The sequence below is a fragment of the Micrasema longulum genome, unplaced genomic scaffold (assembly GCF_059751315.1).
Source record: "Micrasema longulum isolate JH-2025_06_02 unplaced genomic scaffold, ASM5975131v1 h1tg000634l, whole genome shotgun sequence".
In the NCBI taxonomy this organism is placed as follows: domain Eukaryota; kingdom Metazoa; phylum Arthropoda; class Insecta; order Trichoptera; family Brachycentridae; genus Micrasema; species Micrasema longulum.
The window spans coordinates 328,865-352,398 of NW_028277830.1; the positions used below are offsets into that span (position 1 = coordinate 328,865).

A 23,534-nucleotide genomic window follows, 5' to 3' on the forward strand; every position below is an offset into this window, starting at 1 on the left:
TTTACATGAATTTAAAAAAGAATTGCTTTCATATGATAAAAAAATATAAAATAAACATTTTGTGAGGGAAACATTTTAAGTGATAAAGTCATAAAAAGATAGCGTCTATTATAATATGTATGTACCTATATGGATAAATAATTTTCAAAAGATTTGCTTAATAGAATGTTGTAAAGTATCGAAAATAGAATATGAAATGTTATGTGGTTTGATTTTACTCGATTGGCATTAGTGAGAAATGAAACCAATTTAAATTCCCGACTATGTAGCCTCAATAAAATCTAATTAACATTTTAAATCTTTCTGCCATCGCATCTTCCTGACAGGATATGCAGTTGCAGAGCTTCATTACTTTTGTCATTCCGACAATGTTTGCAATAGTGAAACCAGTTAATCGCCATCATCATCGTTAGAAGATAAACCCGTTCATGTTCTTTATGTATAAAATAATACCGTTTACTTACATCATTAGTTACTAGGAGACTCTTGGGAAAATATACTTTAAGGCGAAGTCAGTTTCCATGTTTGCATTCCTTTGGTATGATGAAATTTTATAAACCGCATTTGGAATGAGTTTTTAAGAATCTTAGTAAATTCATCGTCATCGTTCCCCTTCCGCACCTAATGGTGCATATGACACTACATTGGTACACCAATTTCAACGTATCTTGATCATTTTTGTTACGTGAAGGTAAGACGATCAGTCTTACGCTTCAGCTACCAGTCCAGGGACTGCGAAATATTCTACTGCGAAAATACCCTCTTAAATAAATATTTCAAATCAACCATGTCGGGAATCGAACCCGAGACCTCTTGCATGGTAGGCGAACGCGCTGAACATTACACCACGAGGTCGACTAAATTATACAAAAAAAAATCGTACATGGTAAGAGGGTTTTTCAAAACAGTTTTCTTAAAACCAGTTATAAAGATTGTCAATAATATTTTTTATTAGTTTATCATTTATTTCACCATGAAAACTTATTTTATTAAAGTTAGCTCTCAACAATAAAATGAATTGATGCAAGTTTATTTAAATTATAAATGAATATCATTCGTCACTCCTTTTTATTAGTAAGGTACTTAAATACTTTGCATATTTCCATAACTAATACTTGCCCGTTACTAGATTTCACTTTAAATTTTTTAAAGTAAGTAGCATGTATTTTAATGTAATCCGTAGAATAATTTTCCAGCTGGTTACATTTTGGCATCAAACGACATAGTTACGGAGCATTTTCCGCTATTACCAAACAATGTCAACCTCCGGCGATCAGAAGCCAACTTTCCTCGCCGGCATTTTAATTCTGTTGAACAAATCGGAGATTCAAAATATTGTTTATTCCGCGCTGGCGCCTTCGAGCTACGCTGTAATCATTCGTGAGATAAGAATCCCTACCCTCTACCCACTTCCCGCTTCCCTCCCCTGCCGGACCTACCGTACTAAGTATTATCAAGTACAAGTGTGGAAGTGAGTACACCGTTTCAATTATACGCCTCTACCGTAGACTTCGGCTCGCGGATTTTCATTTTACATTTTATTTCAGTCTTTTCCCGCCTCGCGAGTTGAACGGGCGCATGTCGCGGCGATCATCAATTTCCTATCAGCGTAATCTATCAATCGTAGTGCATACATTTTCTCGCATTCGAGAAATCAGTGATTTGATTCGTTACACTCAGGCGCAATTATGCCCCGCGATTCGATAGCACTTTTGAACTTCGTCGATGCTGCTACCGGCGATGCGTGGAATAGAAAATAGCGGTTATTACAAGTTTAACCAGTGCGGGTTTTACAATCATCTCGAGTCTAGTTATCCGCGTATGTTGATGTGAACCCGTTATTTTATGAAAATAAATCGAAACACTTTCGTTGAGACTGAGTTAAAAGTTGGTGTTAGTGCAATCCGATCTCCTCGTCGCCAGTATGGGAAGCAGATCAAAGCCACTGGTCATCGTACAAGCATACGAAGTAAGATACTTTATCTCAGTTTTACATGCTAAAATTCTAACCACAGGAGTAATATTAGATTTTAAAAAAGCTTTTAATACCGTTCACATTGAGACCATGATAAATCTAAAATTAAAATCTAATGTAAAATCTCAAGAATGCAAACTATTAAACAAATCGGAAGCAGTATACCTTTGTAAATGAAAAAAAAAGTAAAATACAAACAGAAAATTTTGGAGTCCCACAAGGATCTATTTTGGGTCCACTATTATATATTTTATATATTAATGACTTATCACTGTATAATTTTAAAGGGAAAATTATTATGTATGCCGACGACATTGGACTTTTCTATAAAAATCAAACAGACGTATTAACAAACAATGACATAAACGAAGACCTTACTATGTTGACTAAATGGACAAACACAAACTTACTTACACTTAATGAAAAAAAATGCAATATTATCCATTTTGAATCTAGAAAAAAATGTCACAAAGTAGATGCTAAATAATGAACGACTAACTAAAATTGAACATGTTAAATACTTAGGACTAACAATAGACAGACAATTGACATGGACAATTCATATCAACAATTTAATTAGCAAAGTGGCGACTTTATCGAGTCTATTTTTTAAAATCAAAAACTTTGTTCCAATAAAGGAAAAAAAATAATGTATGAAGCCTATGTAAAAACTAAAATATGTTATATGCAACTACTATGGGGAACAGGAAATCAAAATGACTTAAACAGACTACAAAGACAGCAAAATAAAATATTAAAGTTAGTATATGACCTTCCCTATCTAACAGCAACTAGAGAACTTTTTGAACAAACTAAACAATTAAATGTAACTGAACTCTTTAAACTAGAATCTTTAAAATTTATTCATAAATTAGCCACTGATGTAATTGTAGACGAAGAATGAAAACTTGAAAAAACTGTAGTAAACATGAACACAATACGAGAATATCAGAAAAATATCATACACGATCTTTTAGAACGAGAAAAGGACAATCGAGATTAATAAACCATGGACTGAAATTATACAATAAACTACCAGACGAAACTAAACAAAAGACTCAGACAACCTTTACAAAAGATGCTAAAAATATTATTATTAACAGTAGAATGCGAATTTTAAAAGTGAAAATATTTTGTTAAATGTATGTAACCCGTAAGGGTTTATCAATGAAATTTAAATAAAAAAAATAAATAAAATATTGTTACTTTTTACTACTTATAATTCGATCGTATCGAAACATGGCGATGTAATTATTATGATAACGCGATGTCAGTTAATTATTCTGGTATCGGTATGAAACAAATGGCAGTTAAATTAAAAAGATAAAGCGAATCAAAAGGGAAACTTTTTTCCTGAAATATAAATACTGATATTACTACCAGTGTTTTTAATAAAGGTACATAGTCCAATTATAATTAAGGGTTTAAAAAATAAGCAATAATTGTATTAGTTACTTTTTATTAGTAAACATAAACATTTATTATGTGTTAGAATTGAAATTAAATGAAAATATGATTTTGTTTACTGATTAAACATGTGTGTACTAATATTTACAGTCTGGAAAATTTAAATACATTTTTGTATTTGACTTAAGACAAAAAATGATTCATAGTATACACTAATGCTTTTTTCGTATCGCATAAATCAAATAACTGACATGAGATGAAGAAATAAAAAAAAGAAATATGGTAATCTAATTTATTATTTAATAATAAGAAAAATTCGCAAATGTAAGTGATCACTGTATACATCGTTTAAAATTTACTATTCTGCCTGTGTTTGAGTATTCATATTTTTTAATCATCCCATCAAAAGTCGATCTATGGAAAAATCGAAGAAATATAAACGCTCAAACAAAGGCAGAATAGTAAATCGATGAAGAAATATGGTTGTTCATATATATGATTATTAAAATTATATAAGCAAAGGAATTAATGTTACATATTGTGTAATATGAACTGAGTTCGGAATCCAGTCTTTATATACAAGCATTATTTGGAAATAGGAACAATATTTTGTATTAGATTTGCAGTTGAGAATGTAGAAGTCTGAGCGTTTACAAAGCTTATGATCTGTCATCGGCTGGTTTAAGTTTATCACTTTACACATTGTGTGATATTCACCGTTCTGTCTTTAGGTAGTTGACAAAATATTTCAAGTAGTATTTGTCGACTCAGTGTGTCGAATTGCATCCGATATCTCCGGCGTGGTTCCGCTATCCTACGGAGTAGAAGCAAAATACAAAAATGAAAGAATATAATAATCATTTTTATTCCAGTAAAATGACTAAATAGTGCAGAGCCAATTCAACTGTATAAAACAAAAACATATTTCATTTTAATATAACTATGTAGAGATAACTTTCATAATATGCACAATATATTATTTAAAAATTTAAATATAAAAACTTCCTAAAAAAATTATGGTAAAATATTTTAAAAAAATAAAAAAAATGGTCAACTTGCAAGGAAGGAATAAAATAAAATTTAAATATAAAAACTTCCTAAAAAAATTATGGTAAAATATTTTTAAAAAATAAAAAAAATGGTCAACTTGCAAGGAAGGAATAAAATAAAATTATAAAATAAAATAGTAATATTAAATATTTTTTGCATAAATCCGATAAAATAAAATGTGGTATAACTAGTTGTATCAAACTGCAATACTTCATTGTTCCTGGACTAGCAGCTAAAGCGCAGTACCGATCACCTCACCTTCATGTAACAGAATATCGAAATACGATTCATTTGGTTTACAAATTAACGATTCCAACTTATACGGGATCACCCAAAAAAGATACATATTGATAATAATGATGTTTATAGACCGTAAGAAGGCTAATTGACTGCCATTCCATAATGTGAATGTGCAAATGAGGAGAGTCTAAATAATTTTTTTTAGAAAAAAATATGTCTTTATGTACGAGTAATTTGTACCGTGTCGCAGTCGGCAGTCGGCACATTCCGTCTCATCGTTGTAGTGTGTTGTGCCGGGAACCATGTTGAGTTAAATTTCATCCCGTCGCGTCGCGTCGTCTTTGTTTATGTTATTCTAGTGCTTGAGTATTCCGATTGTCTCTTTTATTATTCGTGTCCGGTACGAATTACTAGTACAAAAACAAATATTTTTTTCTACAAAACACACAGTTTACCCTGATGATGACTCCTGCAATGGTAGCCGAAACGTCGGGACGAATCAAATTTACGCAGAATCACCCAAAAAAGATACATACTGTAAAAGATATGTAAATCTAAACAATTGATAAAAAATAGTAATTTTTTGGAATATAAATCCGTTGAAAAGACAGTTTTTGATGTAAACGACAAAATTTGCGTCTTAAATCCAAGGATTTCGGCTCATACGACGCTGCTTAACTACTACTACTGCCATCACGCCATTTTCCCGTAGGGATAGGTAGAGGGGATAGACCGCCACAAACGTCTATTCTGACATACATTCCTAGCTTATTCCACATTCATCCATTTTGTCATACATACCCTTCCGTTGTATATGCTTTTGACATGACCTGACTTAAAATTTTGGTTTATCTGATCGTGCCACGTCTTCCTTGGTCGTCCTTACCTTACGTGAACGTTCATTTTCGCCAAATATGTTACATCTGTTTTACCATTATTTTATCATCCATTCTTTCTACATGACCAAATCATACCAGATTCCTTTCTCAATCTAACCAATAAATATACCTGTCTCAGATTTGCACTCTCGCCTGATTTCATCATTCGTAACCCTGTCTTACATTGATTTCCCACACATTCGTTTAAGAGATAGAAAATTTCAACCGCTTTTACTCGGCTTTCATCCTTCTTCTGCCAGTCCCATGTTTCACTTCCATACATAAGTATTGCTGCTAAAACTTTTGAGAAAAATGGTATGGCCAGTAACCTAATTTCGTCTTTATTTCTACCGTCGATAACCTTTTCTGTATATTTTAATATAATCTATGTGACATTAAACTAATTAAAGTATAATTATTAATCTCTTGAAATGATGAGGTCAAACCGTCCTTCCATCTCTTGATTGGTCTTCCGGGCGGGCGTTGTCCAGGTGGGATTTTGGCTGCAGCATAGGTACACGAGTATTTCACTGCGCATCCTGCCCACATGGTCCCTTCAGTATCTTCGTCTCTATCGCACAATATCCCCTAATCCACACATATCTCTAATTGTAGTACTACGGATTCGGTACCGGGGCGTTTTTCCAGTAATGAACCTTGAGACCTTTGTTTCAGCAGTTCAGAGTAGCCCTTTGGTACAAACAGTGTCAGCCCGCGTTTCCGCGGCTTACTTCATGATTTAAAAAAACAACATAATAGAACACCTGGTAAACATTTCAAAATATTTTTTTATTAATATCCCTACAGAGATGAGGTAGAATTTTTTCAAATTCAGGATTATGGATATTCGAGCGTTTACAGGGCTTATGACCTGTCATTGGCTGGGTTAAGTGGCCACTTTACGTACTACAACATTCCCCATTCCGCTTATTAGCGAATATCGACACAGGTAACATTTTTGATTTTTGTATATATGTTATTAAATGAGAAACCATTCAAAAGCGTGTTGGAGCGCCATATATGTATTGATATTGAAGTTAAGTATTTTTAATTAGCATATTACTTTATTTTATGTATTTAAGACTCTTCCGAGTTAAATTAAGTACTAGTAATTTCACAATAAACTTGTTCTTTGAATGAAATTAGATATCCCGGGATTCAGAATAATGATTGTTACTTATCTTTACATTTAATAATTCATAACTATGCATCGCGTTATAACAACAGGACAGAACCTCATTATTTTTTTTTTATTATTTTAATAGATTTGTGGACAACGTGCGAAATATGGGAGAAAAGTTCCTGGCTAAACATCAGAAACTTTTCTGCGCATTTGTCGATCTGCAAAAGGCATTTGATAGAGTTGACAGAGAGAAATTGTGGAAGGTTTTATCGGAGTATGGAGTAAATGGTAACCTGACAAGGGCTATTGCGTCACTGTATAAGGACAGCACAGCATGTGTGAAGGTGAATGGGTCATTCACATCGTGGTTTAATATTCCGAAAGGAGTCAAACAGGGATGTGTAATGTCACCATGGTTGTTCAAACTATACATCGATAACTGTATGAAAGAACTGAAAGATTTAAGAATGGGAGCAAAAATGAGTGGTATAACTGTTAACTGTCTTCTGTATGCGGATGATGCCGTGCTTCTTGCTAGCAGCAAAGAAGACCTTCACTTCTTGGTAACAAAAGTCTACGATGTATGCAAGAAAAGCGATTTGCTTATGAATGTTAATAAATCGAAAGTGATGGTTTTTGAAAGGGGTGAAAATATAACTAAATGTGAGATCAGCGTGAACGGAGATATTCTGAATCAGGTAGAAGAATTTGTGTACCTGGGAAGTATGTTTACTAGGGATGGAAAGGCCGAGAAAGATATTGAAAGGAGGGTGAGTGCCGGGAACAGGGTGAACGGTGCACTAAAATCTACTTTGGCAAACAAATGCTTATCACAGGAGGCTAAACTAGCAGTTCACAGCGGAGTTCTAGTTCTAACTCTAATGTATGGGAGCGAAGTATGGAATTGGAAAAATAATTATGAAAGTAGGTTGAATGCTGTCGAAATGCGATCCCTCAGGCGAATGTGTGGTAAAACGATGTATGATAGGTGCACAAATGTCGAGATCCGTGAAGTGTGTAAGGCTGAGACATGCATTATTGACAGAATCAAGAAAGGGGTGCTGCGTTGGTTTGGACATGTAGAGCGAATGGACAGCGAAAGAACGGCTAAAAGGATCTACGATGCAAATATTGATGGATGCAGAAAATGAGGAAGACCGAGAAAGACATGGCACGATCAAGTCCATCAAATACTTGAAGATGGACATGTCAAAAGTAGGAATAATCGGCGTGCGTGCATGAGAAGATGTATGAATGTAGAGGAAGCGAGGTCTGTATGCCAAGATAGAGTGTTATGGCGTTCTATCCTCTCTGCATACCCCTACGGGGAAACGGCGTGATGGTTTGTTGTTGTTGTTGTCCATTTTAATCATATACAGTGAAACCTTTATCTATCTTTATTATATATCGTACAAATCTTTAGTTGTATTTTATTTCTATTGTACGTGTATCTGTTTTAAAGAAATGTGTTCGCCGTTGTTGCATGGATTTAATAAGTCCGTAAATAAATAAATTAAATCATTCTGTACATACGTAGGTTCTTTGATCAAAAAGCCGTTTTATGCGCCGACAATTTTATCACTTAATGTATTATGTTTTTTTATCATGATTTGTTGATGGTGTTGAGAATCTACTGAGCATCCGTCACTTGACAAGTTTTTTTGATGACTCGCCAAGTATTTCGAGAACTAATTATTTATACAAAATCATTATCGAAATCATTTCTTGAAATATAACATGAATATATCGAGGTTTTACTGACAGAATGCATTAAGTCATTAAAACAATTCCGAGATAATCGCATTCAAAGCTTTTTTATTCTTTCAACGCATTACTTCTCATAATAATAATAGTAATCATTTTAACTAAATACAATAATGATATCAAACTTTTGATTGAGTTCATTAAATATATACCAGAATTAACTTAAATCTAGCAATAGCAAAGCATTCCCGGGTTCAGCTCGTATGTAATAAAAAATAAATCATCACAATAACGTGCGGCGTTTACTTTCTAAATAATTAGATTTTTTTTTTTCGGATTTACTTTATTGTTTATTTTATGTTTAAGAATATATTTTAACTTACTGTGTTGCTACTTGTGAAAACCTGTAGTTGGGTAATTTGTTTTGCTACGAGTATTTTATATTTATATATAATAATTGTATCTGTTGATTATCCGAATAAAAAAAAATATACATGTGACTGTTGTTTGTCGGGTGATTTTAATGTATGAAAATTACAATATGGCTTTTGTCTTTGACAACAAACCCGCATTAGTAATCCATAAAATATAAACATGCTTGTTTTTCCAATTCCTGATGTTAAATTTATTTATACTTTTTTCAATGATAAGGACAAATATATTGATTGAAATGTTCCAAGAATGAGGGAAAACATTATACGTTTCTAGTTGTTTTTACCTTGTCTTGCATATAAAATTATTTAAATGGATTTTTGTTTTTTTTTACTTAATGAGAATTTTCAGTGCTACAAGATACTGTTTATAAAACTTGTTTCATCAAAGTATTTTATTGTAGGGCAAAGTTTCTCGAAAACGTACGAAAATAATAAAAAAAATGAAATTGAAATATAACTGAATTCTTTTTAGCTAGAATCATTAAAATTTATTCATAAGCCACTGATGTGATTGTAGACGAAGAACTAAAACTTGAAAAAAAATGTAGTAAACATGGACACAATACGAAAATATCATAAAAATATCACATACAACCTTCTAAAACGAGAGAAGGACAGTCGAGACAAATAAAACAGGGACTGAAATTATAAAATAAACTACCAGACAAAACTTAACAAAAGACTGAGACAAACATTTCAAAAGATGTAGTAAATATGATTATCAACAGAGTATGAATAAAAAAATATATTTAATTTTTGTAAAATGAATGTTAATATATCCGGAAGGGTTAATATATTTTTTTTTAAACTACGTCACAAGTTCTTAAGAATCAACCAATGATAGAGTGTTGTGATAGATTTCCGGTTTCCGGGAAGCCAACTCATCAATCAGCAGAACTCTCCGACTAGAACATGTGCCGTCACAGGCAGAGTAATTTCAAAATAACAAAACTTCAAAAAATCATACCGCTGATAATACGATACATAAAATAAAATGAAAAAAATTCGGACTTAGTTTGACAGTCTATTTATTTATTTATATACATACATAGGTTTATTGCACATTATTTGAGACATAAGTCCCAACTCCATGGGACTAAAAGTCTTGTGTTGAGATGGGACTGGCAATTAGTTGACGCAGACACACGAGTATATCACCACAAATATAGGATCAGAAACATAAGAAATATATTTTTTTTAATACATATATATACATGGCACATCAATCATCAAGGAGTTTCCTACTCAAATCCCTCCCACTAAGAAAAATCTAGTCCTTAACTACTTTCTTGAAAATAGTTTTTGTCCTTGAGAGCTAAATACGCTCTTCCAAAATATTAAACACTCTAGGTGCGATAAATGAGAGATGTCTTTGACCAAAAGTCGTACAGGTTTTGGGTATGACATGATTTATGCTCTGGGAAAACCTCGTACGGACATTTTGCTGAGACCTCTCCTTATTGTTCGACCAGAAGTGTGTAAGTGCTTCTTTTAGGTACAGTTGTCTCATATCCAGCACCTTCATGTATTGGAATAACTGTTCTGACGGGTATGTTGGAGGGCCCCGAAATATTCTTCTCAATAATAATTTTTGTGAAATTATGAGAGGCTTTAAAATGGATGCCACACAACCCCCCAGCCAGCTATTCCATAGGTTGCAGTGGATTGAAACATGGCAAAATACACACTTCTGAGAGTGCCAATAACCAGAATGTCTCGAAGAGACCAGAATAGATCGCACAGCTTCCTCAACAAAATATTGTATATTGATTAATATATTTTTTTAAGCCACTGAATTTCCTCAATGAACAAATTGTACGTATGAGTAATAATACAATTTTGGATGGCGTAAAATGGCATTATTAAGCACCCACTGTAAAAAAACACTCATAATAATATTACCTAATAATTCCTAACGGACTGGCACCTGAAACGTAAGAATGATCATCTTACCTACTTTTCTTTTTTTTTGCACCATAACAGATTAGAACGTCCAATTACAGTGGTGAATCACAACACAGAACACACAGGCTCGAGAAAAATCCCATTTGATTTTTGAGTTCTCATCGGGAATCGAATCCGTGCGAGAGTCAAGCGTCGTAACCACTATACCACGGAGGACGCTATGTTATAAAAAATATCAAGATACACTGCGGTTGGTGTACTGATTTAGTGCCCCATGCACCATTACCTGCGGAAAGAGAAATGATGATGACAAATTATTTGGTTTAAGTTTAGATAAAGTCACTAACAAAAAGTTTTCATTAAAACGTTTCTATAACATTACACGGATCATCAGCTTATACTAGAGGAGGCCAGGCACGTAGGTGCGTTGTAACGAAAAACATTAAAAATAATATTAAAAAATGCAGTTATATGTAGGTATGAATATATTACAATATATATTAAGACATAATCAATCTTTTCACACTACTTATTACTCGTTGATAGGTAGTTATTAATTTAGTTAACTAGTTTCACAATAACCTGCTGTCCCTCTTCAGCAATGCGAAGTAATTAGTCCGAAATACGTGTTTATTTGAAACCTGTTAACTGTAATAATGAAGCCAGTTTTTTATGTACATATTCATCTTCATGTAATCAAGTATTTTTGTAATCGTTTGCGGAAACCAAATAAAAACTACCACCATAGAAAGTAATTGGTTGGTCTAACCAGTATAATTAATAGTCGTAGGTACAATACAAGAATTATGTTGAGTTGACTTCAAAATTTATATTAATAAAGATAATTTGGGGGCATCAACATAAAATATTAATTTATTGGCGTCGTATCTCGTACCCGGAGTACCTTTATAAGTCTATCAGAAAAATAATCGCTTTTGCATAATTTTTAAGCATTTGCTATCAAAACTTAAGCAATATTAGATTTTTTTTTCCTTTATTAGGGCCTTCTACCAAAATATGATAACATCGGGCAAAAACAAGTTACATTAATTTACAATAAACATAAGAACAACACAAACAATAAGGAATAACAATACAGATACAAACAATAGATAACAAAAATACATGTACAAGAATAACATCAAATAATAATTTTAATGATAAACATATAACTAAACTAACAAAATTTCAACATAAATTGAAATAGGCATTTATAGAAAAAACTCACCAAAATCTGACAGCGCCGCGCCTATCATCGAAAATTTGAACAATTATTCTTAATTTTTATTCGGTTTCATAAAGTTGAATGTTTAAAAAAACATATTTTTAGTATCTGCGTTTATTATTAATTTAATGGAAAGTTCTTTAAATTACACCTTTTTAGATATTTTTTTTTTATATGTCTCTATCAACACAATGATCAGAGTATTGTAATTTCAATAAAAGTTTATGAACCTTAAATAAATTAATATAACGAGCGTTTTGAGGGTGCTACGGTGGACTTGGCTTGGACTCGTGCTGCGGATGCCTCAGGAGAGCCTTAACCCAAGTGGCCTCTTCTTCACACTGCGGGCTCCCGCAGTCCTGGAAGGCCGTCGATGATGATCTTCTGGATTTTCTTTTGTCGTCTTCATACATTAATAATAATGTTAACCTTATAAGTTAAAACACCAAAGATCTTTTTCCAGTGGTAAAAAAAATACACTTCTCTACTCCAATGGTTTATTTTGGTTATATTTATTCATTTTTCACGATATAAAATAAATGTTTATTTTGTGTGATTTACGATAAAAAGTTGGTTAATAATTTATTATTGAATAACAATTATGAACGAACGAGAAATTGCGTTTCTGTCGACATTTCTACATATCATTTACTAATTTATTTCTTAACGAAATCCCATTTTTCCTTTTAAAAATCTATTTCATTGAAACTGTTTTAGATATTACTTTAATTAAATAAATGAATATATGTTTTTGAACTCAATCTATCAACGCAATTTTTCGGTTAACGCATTACGGGCGCCCGTCTTTTTTGTCGCGTTGCGTCGCTTACTCAGGCGTCGGCGTTTTACGTATCTATCATATTTGAAACTTAAACGAGAGCAAACATTGACATATAATCGTTCAAATTACTTGTTGGAAAACTTTTAAAGAAGCTTCATCTATGCTACGGCTTTACATGTATTTTTCATCAGAATTTCAATACTCTTTTTAGTGCTGAAAACTACTACTAAAATTGAAATAGTACACCCATTTATATAATACATAATACCTAATATATAAAAAACGTCTAAATTTAGACAAATGCTTTTGTAGAGACAACCTTACTTTAGTAGGAGTCATTCATATATATTTACGGAACAAATTGTGTTTCTCTGTAGGAATAGGCAAAGTGGATACAGCGGCATATCACTATAACTTTACACACAGGCTTTTCCCCAAAATAATACATACATAGTGCATACCTATTGTGACTTGTATTATCAACGTTCTTTTCAGTTTTGATCACCAATCATTAAAATGATTAATCATTTTTCGAAAAAAGTTTTACCTACATTTACGTATGAAGACCATCAGAAAAACTTTACATATTTAATAAGTTGATATGTACTTATATGTTAATCGATTTGAACATGAAACTATGTAAGCGTTGTAGTATTGTAGTAATAGTATATCCAATTCATATCTAATCTAGATGTTATTGTATTACACATTTAGTTTATCTCTGATTAATCGAATTCTAATAATTGTATATGTTAAATATTTAGAAGATAACAATCAGACACCGGCGTACGAAGTGGCTTTATTAGAAATTACATGGCACTGTATTAGGGTTAAGGATAACAGGTACCTTATATTATACTATACATGTTTTGATAATGACCAAAAATGTTTAGAGGTGCGTAGGTTCATCTTTATCCTTGGACTTTGAATAAATAATAAACTAAGAACAATTTATGCGTAAACATAAAGTGGCATTTAAATTTGCCAATATTAACTACTGTGTTGTTTTAAAACCTGCTTTATCACGCAACCAATATTCTAAAATTAGATTTATTTACCTTGCATAAACCTCTACACTGAAACATTAAAAATTACGTACAATAAAAAGTATTAAATTGTAGAAAATTGTACACCGGCGCGTTAAAGAACGCCACAACTCGCGTTCCGTAATGTAAACATGCATTTCTTTAAGATCAACAAATTACAACAGGGATGGAAAATACCTTAAAGAAAGGAATACAGAAGTCTAGGCATTTACAGGGCTTATAACCTGTCATTGGCTGGTTTAAGTGGCCACTTTACACACTGTGTAACATTCACCATTTTGCCTATGTTTAAACATCCATATTTCTTAAATTTTTCCATTTGTTGATTTAGCGAAGTTAAAGAGTTGAAATCTTTATTGTTGTGAAGAGATTCATCTGACTGAATTATTTCACATACTAGGCAACGCCTAAAAAAAAAATTTCCAATTTTTAAACTTCTTCTTGGACCATTTGGTTTTATTACAATATTTGAGTTTATCCAAATGTTTGTAGACAAAAGACTGGATTTCACCCCCTCGGAAATCATTAAGATTAACAAATTACAACAGGAATGGAGATTATTGATAAGAATTTGTTAATATTAATGACTCCCGAGGGGGTGAAATCCAGTATTTTGTTTACAAACTCAAATATTGTAATGTATTTCTTTTATTTCTCTTCAAGTCAGTTATTTAAATATTCATTACTATTACCTGATTAATGATGCGGAAAAATCGCATGCGCATCGAAGAAAAGGAACCGAAATAATAACCTAAATTCGGACGTAATAATTTTCACTTGCAATAATTGTTTTGCAATACCCATCTGATATGATTGAAATTATTCGTACATTTTTAATAAAAAATATTTCGTAGCTGAAGTGGATTGTTTTCACAATACAGGAAAATAAATGGTCGCATTAGCTGCATCAATAAATTTGTAATAAAATGTTTTTTTAAATTAAAAGTAAATGTTGTTTTAATTTATATAATTGTATTATGAAAAACCGTTTGCACTAATGATTACGTATTAATGCATTTTCTGTGTTTTAACACCTTTCCGGACCACTCAATTTGTTCAAATTTATTTTTACAGATAACTACGAACAGAACAATTTTTTTGTTGTGTTTCGTTATTTAGAAAACGTTTTTCTTATCTATACATATTTTAATTGTATTACTTATTGTGTAAAATATTGACTAAAAAAATATATATCAACACTTGTACTTTTGCATTATCAGTCGATAATGAATACGATCTTAGTTCTCAGTTTTCTGAGGTCATTTCTATGGTTAATAAATATTATGACTCCTCCTGAACACGTAATATGGTTAAATATACACAAATGAGCAATAAATACAATAAAGTAATATATAATATTCCAGTAATTTACAAATTTAACATAGGTCGTGATATGTTATTTTTTATATATGTATATATTCCACATAATCAACCTTGACAGATTCGCATTTTCACTCACTCGAAATAATAAAAAATCTTCCTGATATATTATTAAACACTCGATAGAAATATAATCTTTCTATATTGTTTCCTGATTTTGTTATTATTAAATGCATTATGTTATTTTTATGGAAAAGCAGCTAATTGCAAATCAGGTACGACGCGGTGCCGAATAATTCATAGAAAAATATTAATTTTCTTGAAAGGAACTAATATTTATGTTTTAAATAATGTCTCGAATCCCGTGAAAGTTAAAAGATATGTAAGTATTACGGTGGTCTAGTGGCTAAAATGCTTACCTGCGCTCAGATGGTTTCGGGTTCGATTCCCGGTGACATCACATTAATTCCGGAGCAGGATTCTCGTACTATTTTTATAAGAGGCTATTTATGTTTTTTTTTTTTTTTTGTAAAATGTACGTCTTGAATTTTAGTTTATTATGTATATGTTATTTTAAATAAATGAACCGAATTGAATTGAAATGTGATTTATCTCAAGTCTGAGTGTTCTGTACTGTAATTCACCACTGAAATGTGTATCTTGACCCGTTGTGGTGCAAAATAAATAATTACTACGGTAAAATATTGGATTTCAATACTTAATACGATATCCGAAATAGCTATATGTTTTTTAAATTCATTTATGAATAAATGTTATCATAAACTATACACCTTTTAACATTAAACTATTCCTATTCTGAAAAATAAGAATTAGCTCTAAATAAGCTCCTGAGGTCACCGCGGCCTGGGCAAATCTATTATGAGAAAAAGACAGGAAGATTATCGAGGAAAAAAAAATTTAAAAAAGTTTCAGCATTAAATCTTTTATACCTATGGCGTTCATAAGTGCATTTTGTAATAAAATTAATTTGGTTTATTTTTTGTATGTTATGTGTATTTTTATGTACAGTTTTCTCCGTGATATAACTCGATACATTTGAAAGTTTCTTCGTTGCTCATATTCAGACAGCCATCTTGTCGAAAACCAAAAAAAAATAGGTAACGAAATATAACAAAAAATCGCATGCACTCTTTCGGTCATTTTTTAAACTTTCACTGCAATGAGCGTTTAGTGTAATATATTTAATCGGTCATTAATTATTGTTCTCAAATTTCAGACGGCATACCCACTACGCATTGTTAAATCATAAGTTTGCAACATCTAAGTAAATTCATAATAATATTTAAATACAGTTAGGTAGGTAGGTACATGGTCAAGGCTGTGTTGTCTAGAACAGGTGATTATAAAGATATTTATATTTAGAATATGTATAATGCATAACGATAGATACCTACCTACATAATATGTATGATACGTACATTTATAGCGTTCTCTCGATCATTTTTATAACAATAATTAAAATTAACAACATACCTTCGTATTATGAATAGAATTATATTATTATACATTCATTTAACACACGAAAGTATCTGCCGCATATAAATAAATAAACCTGAATTGTAATTTAAATGCAAATTTAATCAAAGGTTCAAATGATTTGTGTTACGGTTTTCTATAATACACACGTCCGCCAAATTCATAAATAAATATGTAATCACAGTTTATTGGTACAAAAATAATTGATCAAAACAATATTATTTTCTACCACAAGATACCAGTATTATTTATGTGAGGTTTTAATTTTTTAATATGATTGATTATATTCCGTATATTGCATCATTTACCATTATAATGTTTACAAAAAAATTATATGCCTTCCCATTAGGGTGATGCTTAAAAGACCCAAAAATTTTTTTTGTTTCTTTTCTCTTGATTCACCCTCCCGTTTTGTTCTACCTAATAAGAGAAACTTAAATTATTTTTTTGAGATTTTTTGAGAAAAATTTAAAGGTCGCTACCGAAGATTAAAAAATCGAAAATTTTCCCAAAAAGTGATTATTTAAAAAAAATTGTATTTATTATATTTTTTATTTTTTTTACATAATAAAAGCTAAAATGAGGTTATAAGGTCCATATATGTTACTTAAAGCTAATTTTGTATCATATATGTGTTGCAATTTACTTTCGGGATGTGAACAAACAAGAGGAAAATTAGACAAAAAACACAGATTTTTATAAAATGTCTTTAACTGTCACAATTTTAAAAAAAACTTATTACAGAATTAATATAAGCTTATATTAGTTGTTTAGAGTCCTTAAAAAGATTTTGATGCACAATTAACACGTAAAAAACTCATTATGCAGACAGCAAAGTTGCTTTTTTGTAGTTCGGGAACTTTTGTCTGAAGGACTTCACAAGAAGCAAAATATACTGCTTCTGGTCTTCATCTAGGGTCAGTATTTTGTTGTACTCTTGGATTAAGGACACCCCTCTCTCTGCTGTATCATTGACTACCTTAAATTTGGATACTATCTCCTTACTTTGAATATATTCCTTGTCTTTGATCCAGTCTTCAACTTTTTTCTTGAGGAAATCGGAGCTTAATCCGGTAATAGAAAAGAATCGTTTGGTGTTACTAGTGACAAAATCTTCTAGATTTTTATTACCAATGTTATCAATGTCTACATTAATTCTTTTCGGGCAAAAATCAGCTCCTTCTTTCTTTAGAGCTTCCACCATTTTCTTCTTAGTTTCATTTCTCACTTTGTCGTCAAAAAATGATAAGGCGATAAGTTCCTCTGAGACATACCATAAATGGCCACATACTTTATTTATTGCTTTTCTAGCTATGACAGGGTTTACATCCTCATACTTCTTTAAATCTTTGAGGAGTTCTAAGTCGTTTCTTGGAGCTGAACAAGCGGATGGAGCTTGGAACCAATACTTTATATAGATTAAGACTGTAAAAATACAGATTTCTCGCAAACCTTTTTCCTCTTGTTTTGTTAGTCTGAATTGTTCTCGAAACAAGAACATTTTCAGAGAGTAGATAGACTTTGCCATCCATTTTTTAGTTCTCCTCCCAAAAATACAATGCTTAGTTGCAAGAGTTCCTTGTAATCATCTCTGGGCTGATATTCTGTCAATTGTTTCTTAGCAAAATTGATTATTTCATCTTTCACATCTTGGAGCTTTTCAATAGATTCTTCATCAGTTTCTAACGTCGCATACTGTTTTTTATTAATTAATTGCCAGTTTTTCTGAAATCTTTTGAATAATGAATTATCTGGTCCAGACGAAGGCCCAATTTCGTTTTGAACAACTGATTTCAGCATAATTTCCATAATGTGATGCCTACATGCTAGCCAGAGCATTTCCTTATCCATTTTCTGCTCAAGTAGAATACAAGCCCCTTTTCGAGACCCGGTATTAGATGCGGTTGTGTCAAAACTCATACTCATTACTTTATTGAGTAAACCCCATGAAAGGAGGGATTCATAAACTGCTGATGCAATTTTTTCACCTTCAGCAGACTCAAGTTTCGGAATGCAGAGAAGCTGATCCACCCCTTTACCAGAAACTAAAACTGGAAGTCGGTCAACAACTTTATGGCCTGTGAAATGTGAAAGTGTTTAGTGGGATAATAATTTTTAGTAATATAAAAAATTACCACAGAAAATTAAATTGAATTTTATCATTTTTTATTAAATTTAAAGCCTGGTAGCGACCCCTAAAACTTAATGAAATCCAACAAAATTTTAGTTAACTCCATTTTACATATGAGAGATCAAAATGGGAGGGTGAACCGTTGAATTTTTTAACTTTCATTTTTAAGCATCACCCTACTTCCCATTCATAAATACATTCTGCTGCTAATCAATATAAGCCACTCTCATATAAGTCTCTTTTTTGAAAAGTTACAGCTTTAAGATAACTAAATAAATGTAAAAGTACACCGCGATAGAAAAAAAACATGTCTCATTTTATGTTACCATATAAATGAAATAAAAAATGTTAATTGTTTTAAAAACCTGCAACATTTTTTCAGATAACTACGTTCTATTTGATAGCTCTCGTAACAAATATATAAATTAGGAATACATTGACAAATCAATTCTTCAGCGCCCTTGAGGCGATTTTCACAACAAAAGGTTCTATATAAATCCAACTTTATATTTTGGTTGATATGTCGAATTATTCATGATTTATTTACTACTTTTTTATAAATGTATTTCATACACCATGTGCATACTTTTAATGTTTTTTTACTGTCGTAACAAATCATTGAAATCAGAAGTGCAGTTAGCTTTTTAATTTCGATTTAGTAAACGGAAACTTTTTTAGTTTTGGTATGGAATTGGGTACGGCATTTCAATAGTCATAAAGATTTTTCACTTCATTTTGAATCAAAATACTTCTCTAAGGTCACATAACTTTACTGTCATAGATGGACGGACACTCGTAGTTTTTAAGATACCTATTTTTTTTTTTTTAAATAATGTTATTTTCTTTGTTAGTTATTGATTGCACGTGGTGTATAAAACGCGGGGGTATTTTATTTTAATAAAAATATCAGGTTTGAATTTCATAAGTTCACAATACCTTCAATATTTTAGAAATGTGTTTGTGTAAGAAAAAGATTATTACATACTTACTGTTTTTTGTACATGGCAACGTTTTGATATTGCAATTTTCCAGTTACCGGAATCGCTTTGAGAGATCGACGATATGAATTATTTATGAAAATATAACGGCAAAATACATGTAGGTACTTGGATGAGTATGTTTACTATCAAATTATAATTTAAATTATAATACTTGCAGTTAACGCAATTCAAAACTACTAATTAATGAGGGAGGAAGGTTCGAAACATTTTTTATTTGCAAATAATAAATTATATTTTTGCAATATTATCACTTAAAATCTGTAGGTAAGAATTTAACAATCCGTTATGAAAAGCAGTAAACTGGTTGAGATTCGATCATTTATCAAACCTATTCATATTTCAAATTACCCAGAGATGTTAGATAATGAAAATTATATTCATAGCCCTGCCCTAGTGAACGAAAACTTTGTGAACAATGGCGAATCCCCGTTTCATATTAAAAATTTCTTGATTTCTGTGTGTAAATTTCGTGAGATAATGAAATAGAATATGTGTATATAAATTTGGTAGAGTGCTTTCGAACGTTCAATAAGCATATTTTAATATGTGAATGCCAGTCGGTGAACCAAGTAAACAAAAGCAGAAGCACGCACATTTCAATAATTTGAAATTTTTTTGCTACGCTCAAATTAGAAAAAGGTTTATTATATTTAAGATTCAAAACTTTTAAGCTAATCGTATATGTCCATAGCTATACATAGGTACTACATTGTTATAATTGAATCTTCTAAACACAAGCATCTTACACCATTAATGAGCTAGAAATATTATACAATAATAATGTTTAATATTGTGTATACATACGAGCATTTGTACTGTATGTTTGCTGCTGTTGTTCTGCTGCATTGACATGTTTTTATACTTTTAAACTACTTTTTACTACTCATTTTGTTTATGTATATAAAATCAATATATTGCTGCTTTTACTATAATGTGTCGTTCATTTTGAAGATGTTTTTAAGTTGACTTAAATTTATTGTCTTATATATTTCATTTAAAGATTTTGCTCATCGTTTCTTTAAATCCCATAAAATATGTATGTGTATATTTATGTTTTTCCTTTTTGATTTTTTTTTTTATTTTACATCCAAGCATGTTTTTCATTCTTTATTTTAGTTCTTAACTTTTAATTACTTTTGCAAAAAAAAAATTTCATTTAAAATATTATTTCCATTTGTAAATACTAACTACAAACTTTAAAATAACTTTTTTTGCTTTTTATTTTTAAACAACTTCTATTTATGTTTTTTTCCTTCTCTTTTTTGTACTTTCATTGATAACCTTACATATAATTATTATATAATATGGAAACTTCACTGGCCCATTAGAGTTAAGTCTAAATGTGTAAAATATAAAACTATGTAACCGTACTGTATGTTTCCTGAATAAAAGAAAAATAAAAATTTAAAAAATAGTTTTACCTATGTATTTAAAAAAAAAAATTAATTCGTAAATTTCATAAAAAGAATATGTTTTTGTAAAATTCTAAACATATCTACTTTTACACATCTAGTAAATGTTATCACTGTAACTCTTCAAAAGAAGAGACTAACTCCTTGTGCTTGGAGAGTGACTTACACTGTTTTAGTTGTTAATTTATAAGAGTTTTTATAATTTTAAATACGAGTACATGAAAAGAAAAAGAAAAACATAGGATATATAAAGAAAAAACATTAAACAATAATACATTCATACTAATTAAAATTTAATGTTGTTTTTACACGAGTTCAAAAAATTTCTTTAGATTAACTTTAAATTTATTTATTGATATATTCTTTTTAATAGTTTTTAGTTCATTAGGAAGATTATTATAATTTTTTACACCTTTGAAGACAAAGCTATTTTGACCATTTCTTGTATGGAATTTAGGAATTTTAATATTATGTTGGTATCTGAGTGACTTATTCATTTTAAATTCTTTTATTTTTTCTTTTTTGTATTTTTGTATAATAGAATTTATTTACAGTAGAAGTGTCTACTGTATAAACCTTAAATATTTTATATAGACTTTCCGTATTGAATGTTGAGGGTTTCTTAAAAATTACTTTAATAATTAATCTTTGGACTATTTTAAGAGGGTTTGATATATTGGCATATGCACCACCCCATAGGTGTAATATTTATTTTGATTGAATGTAAAAAATATGGATTTTAATGTAGATTATTTTATTATTTCAGGACAGACCCCTGAATGCCTACACTGGGACAACTACTACTCCCCGAATACAGAGTCCTGCCAAACAGCCCAATGTAGTTACTGGACCGAGTAGGCTCAATGGAGCTATCGCGAGTCCAAACATTCCAGTAAATGCAAGCAATGGACTGAATGGAATCAGTGCCGTCAATGGGATAAATGGAGTCAGTAAGCCGAACGGCTTGGGACCAGCTAACGTTAATATAGCTAATGGAGTACCCGGACATAATGGCGTGAGTCGAGTAAACGGAGTAAGCTCTCCAGAGCCGCCGAAGAAGAGCCTCAAACCTCCCGGACAACCGCCTCCCCCCCCGCCGGTTAGTTATTTCGCAATAAATTATTAAGCATTTTTTTCCTATCGACGTTTTTCAATAAAACTTGAGCGAGATATTTTATACTGTTATTTGTGACACCTGCAACAAAATAAATATATAAAAAAATATGTAAATAAAAAAAGCCATTGTTTTCGTCAACATTAGCCAGGCGCTCAACGGAATCAGTTCCGTGGAGTGTAAACTTTTTGCATTTAGGTAGTTTTAAAACGTGTTCGAATATGTAATGTGATTAAGTTATATCTTTACTAACGGCCTCGTGGTGTAATGGTCAGCGCGTTTGCCTACCATGCGAGAGGTCTCGGGTTCGATTCCCGACATGGTTGACATGGAATATTATTCAAAAGGGTGTTTTTACACTAGAATATTTTATAGTCCCTAGACTGGTACCTGAAGCGTAAGACTGATCACCTTTAGTAGTAGTTGTCTACAAGCAACTACTACTAGCAACTACTACTAAAGCAACTACTAGTTGTCTAACTAACATTCAAACGTATTAAAATTTAATATTGAATAATTGCCTATAACACATTGATAAAGGTTTACATTAGTTGTTTTATTTCCAGATGCCTGTCCCAGATAATATAAGGAAACAGGAAGTACCCCACACCAACGGAATAAAATCTCCAGCAACACACAAAAAACTGAAAGCACCTCCTCCACCCCCAGCTAAAAAACCACAGCAAAATGGAACTCATCGACCCGATATTGCACTTCCTGACAAACCTCCCGCAACCCCCACACCAGATTACGATACGTCATCTCTTGTCAAAGTCATCAGCAAACCGAAACTGATCAAAGCCAAATCTGACGCAGTCGAGATGGAATCTCTAGAATCCTTCAAACTGACTAATCCTTCGTCACCGACCCCCAGACCTCCGAATACCTATTTCATGAAGCAGCCAAGCGGAACTCTAACAATGAAGAAAGCTAATCCGCAAGTATCTGTAACCATCGGGGAATATCCGACTAACACGTTCAGGAAACAGCCGTCTAAACTAGAATTCTTGAGCAATGACGCAGTTGATGGACCATTGAGGAAAGATGAACCAGTCGGCAGTAGATTACAGTCAGAGCTGGTACAAACACTCTCGCGATCCAATCTAAAAAAGAAGACTGAAAACGTAAGTTCATGATTTTGTTTTTACTTAATATAAACAGCACCGCGGTGTTTTGCATTCATCGCATTTCATTCTAAATGTTTCCGTTTCTAATGACATCAACAACAAGAAATATCGCTTAAATTTTAATGCTGAATTTTTGTTTTTGTACGTATGTAAATAACAAGTCA

General features: G+C 31.5%; 1 protein-coding gene across 8 annotated transcripts in view; it reads left to right on the forward strand.

The window, feature by feature from the left end:
• LOC148279986 (uncharacterized) overlaps positions 1-23,534 on the forward strand; it is a 169,553-nt gene that overhangs the window by 143,676 nt on the left and 2,343 nt on the right. For all 8 annotated transcript variants that reach the window (XM_088229099.1, XM_088229106.1, XM_088229103.1 and 5 more), the window contains 2 exons: positions 21,896-22,228; positions 22,810-23,367. In XM_088229099.1, the coding sequence (XP_088085225.1) occupies positions 21,896-22,228; positions 22,810-23,367 (891 nt within the window). The remainder of the gene's footprint in view (positions 1-21,895; positions 22,229-22,809; positions 23,368-23,534) is intronic.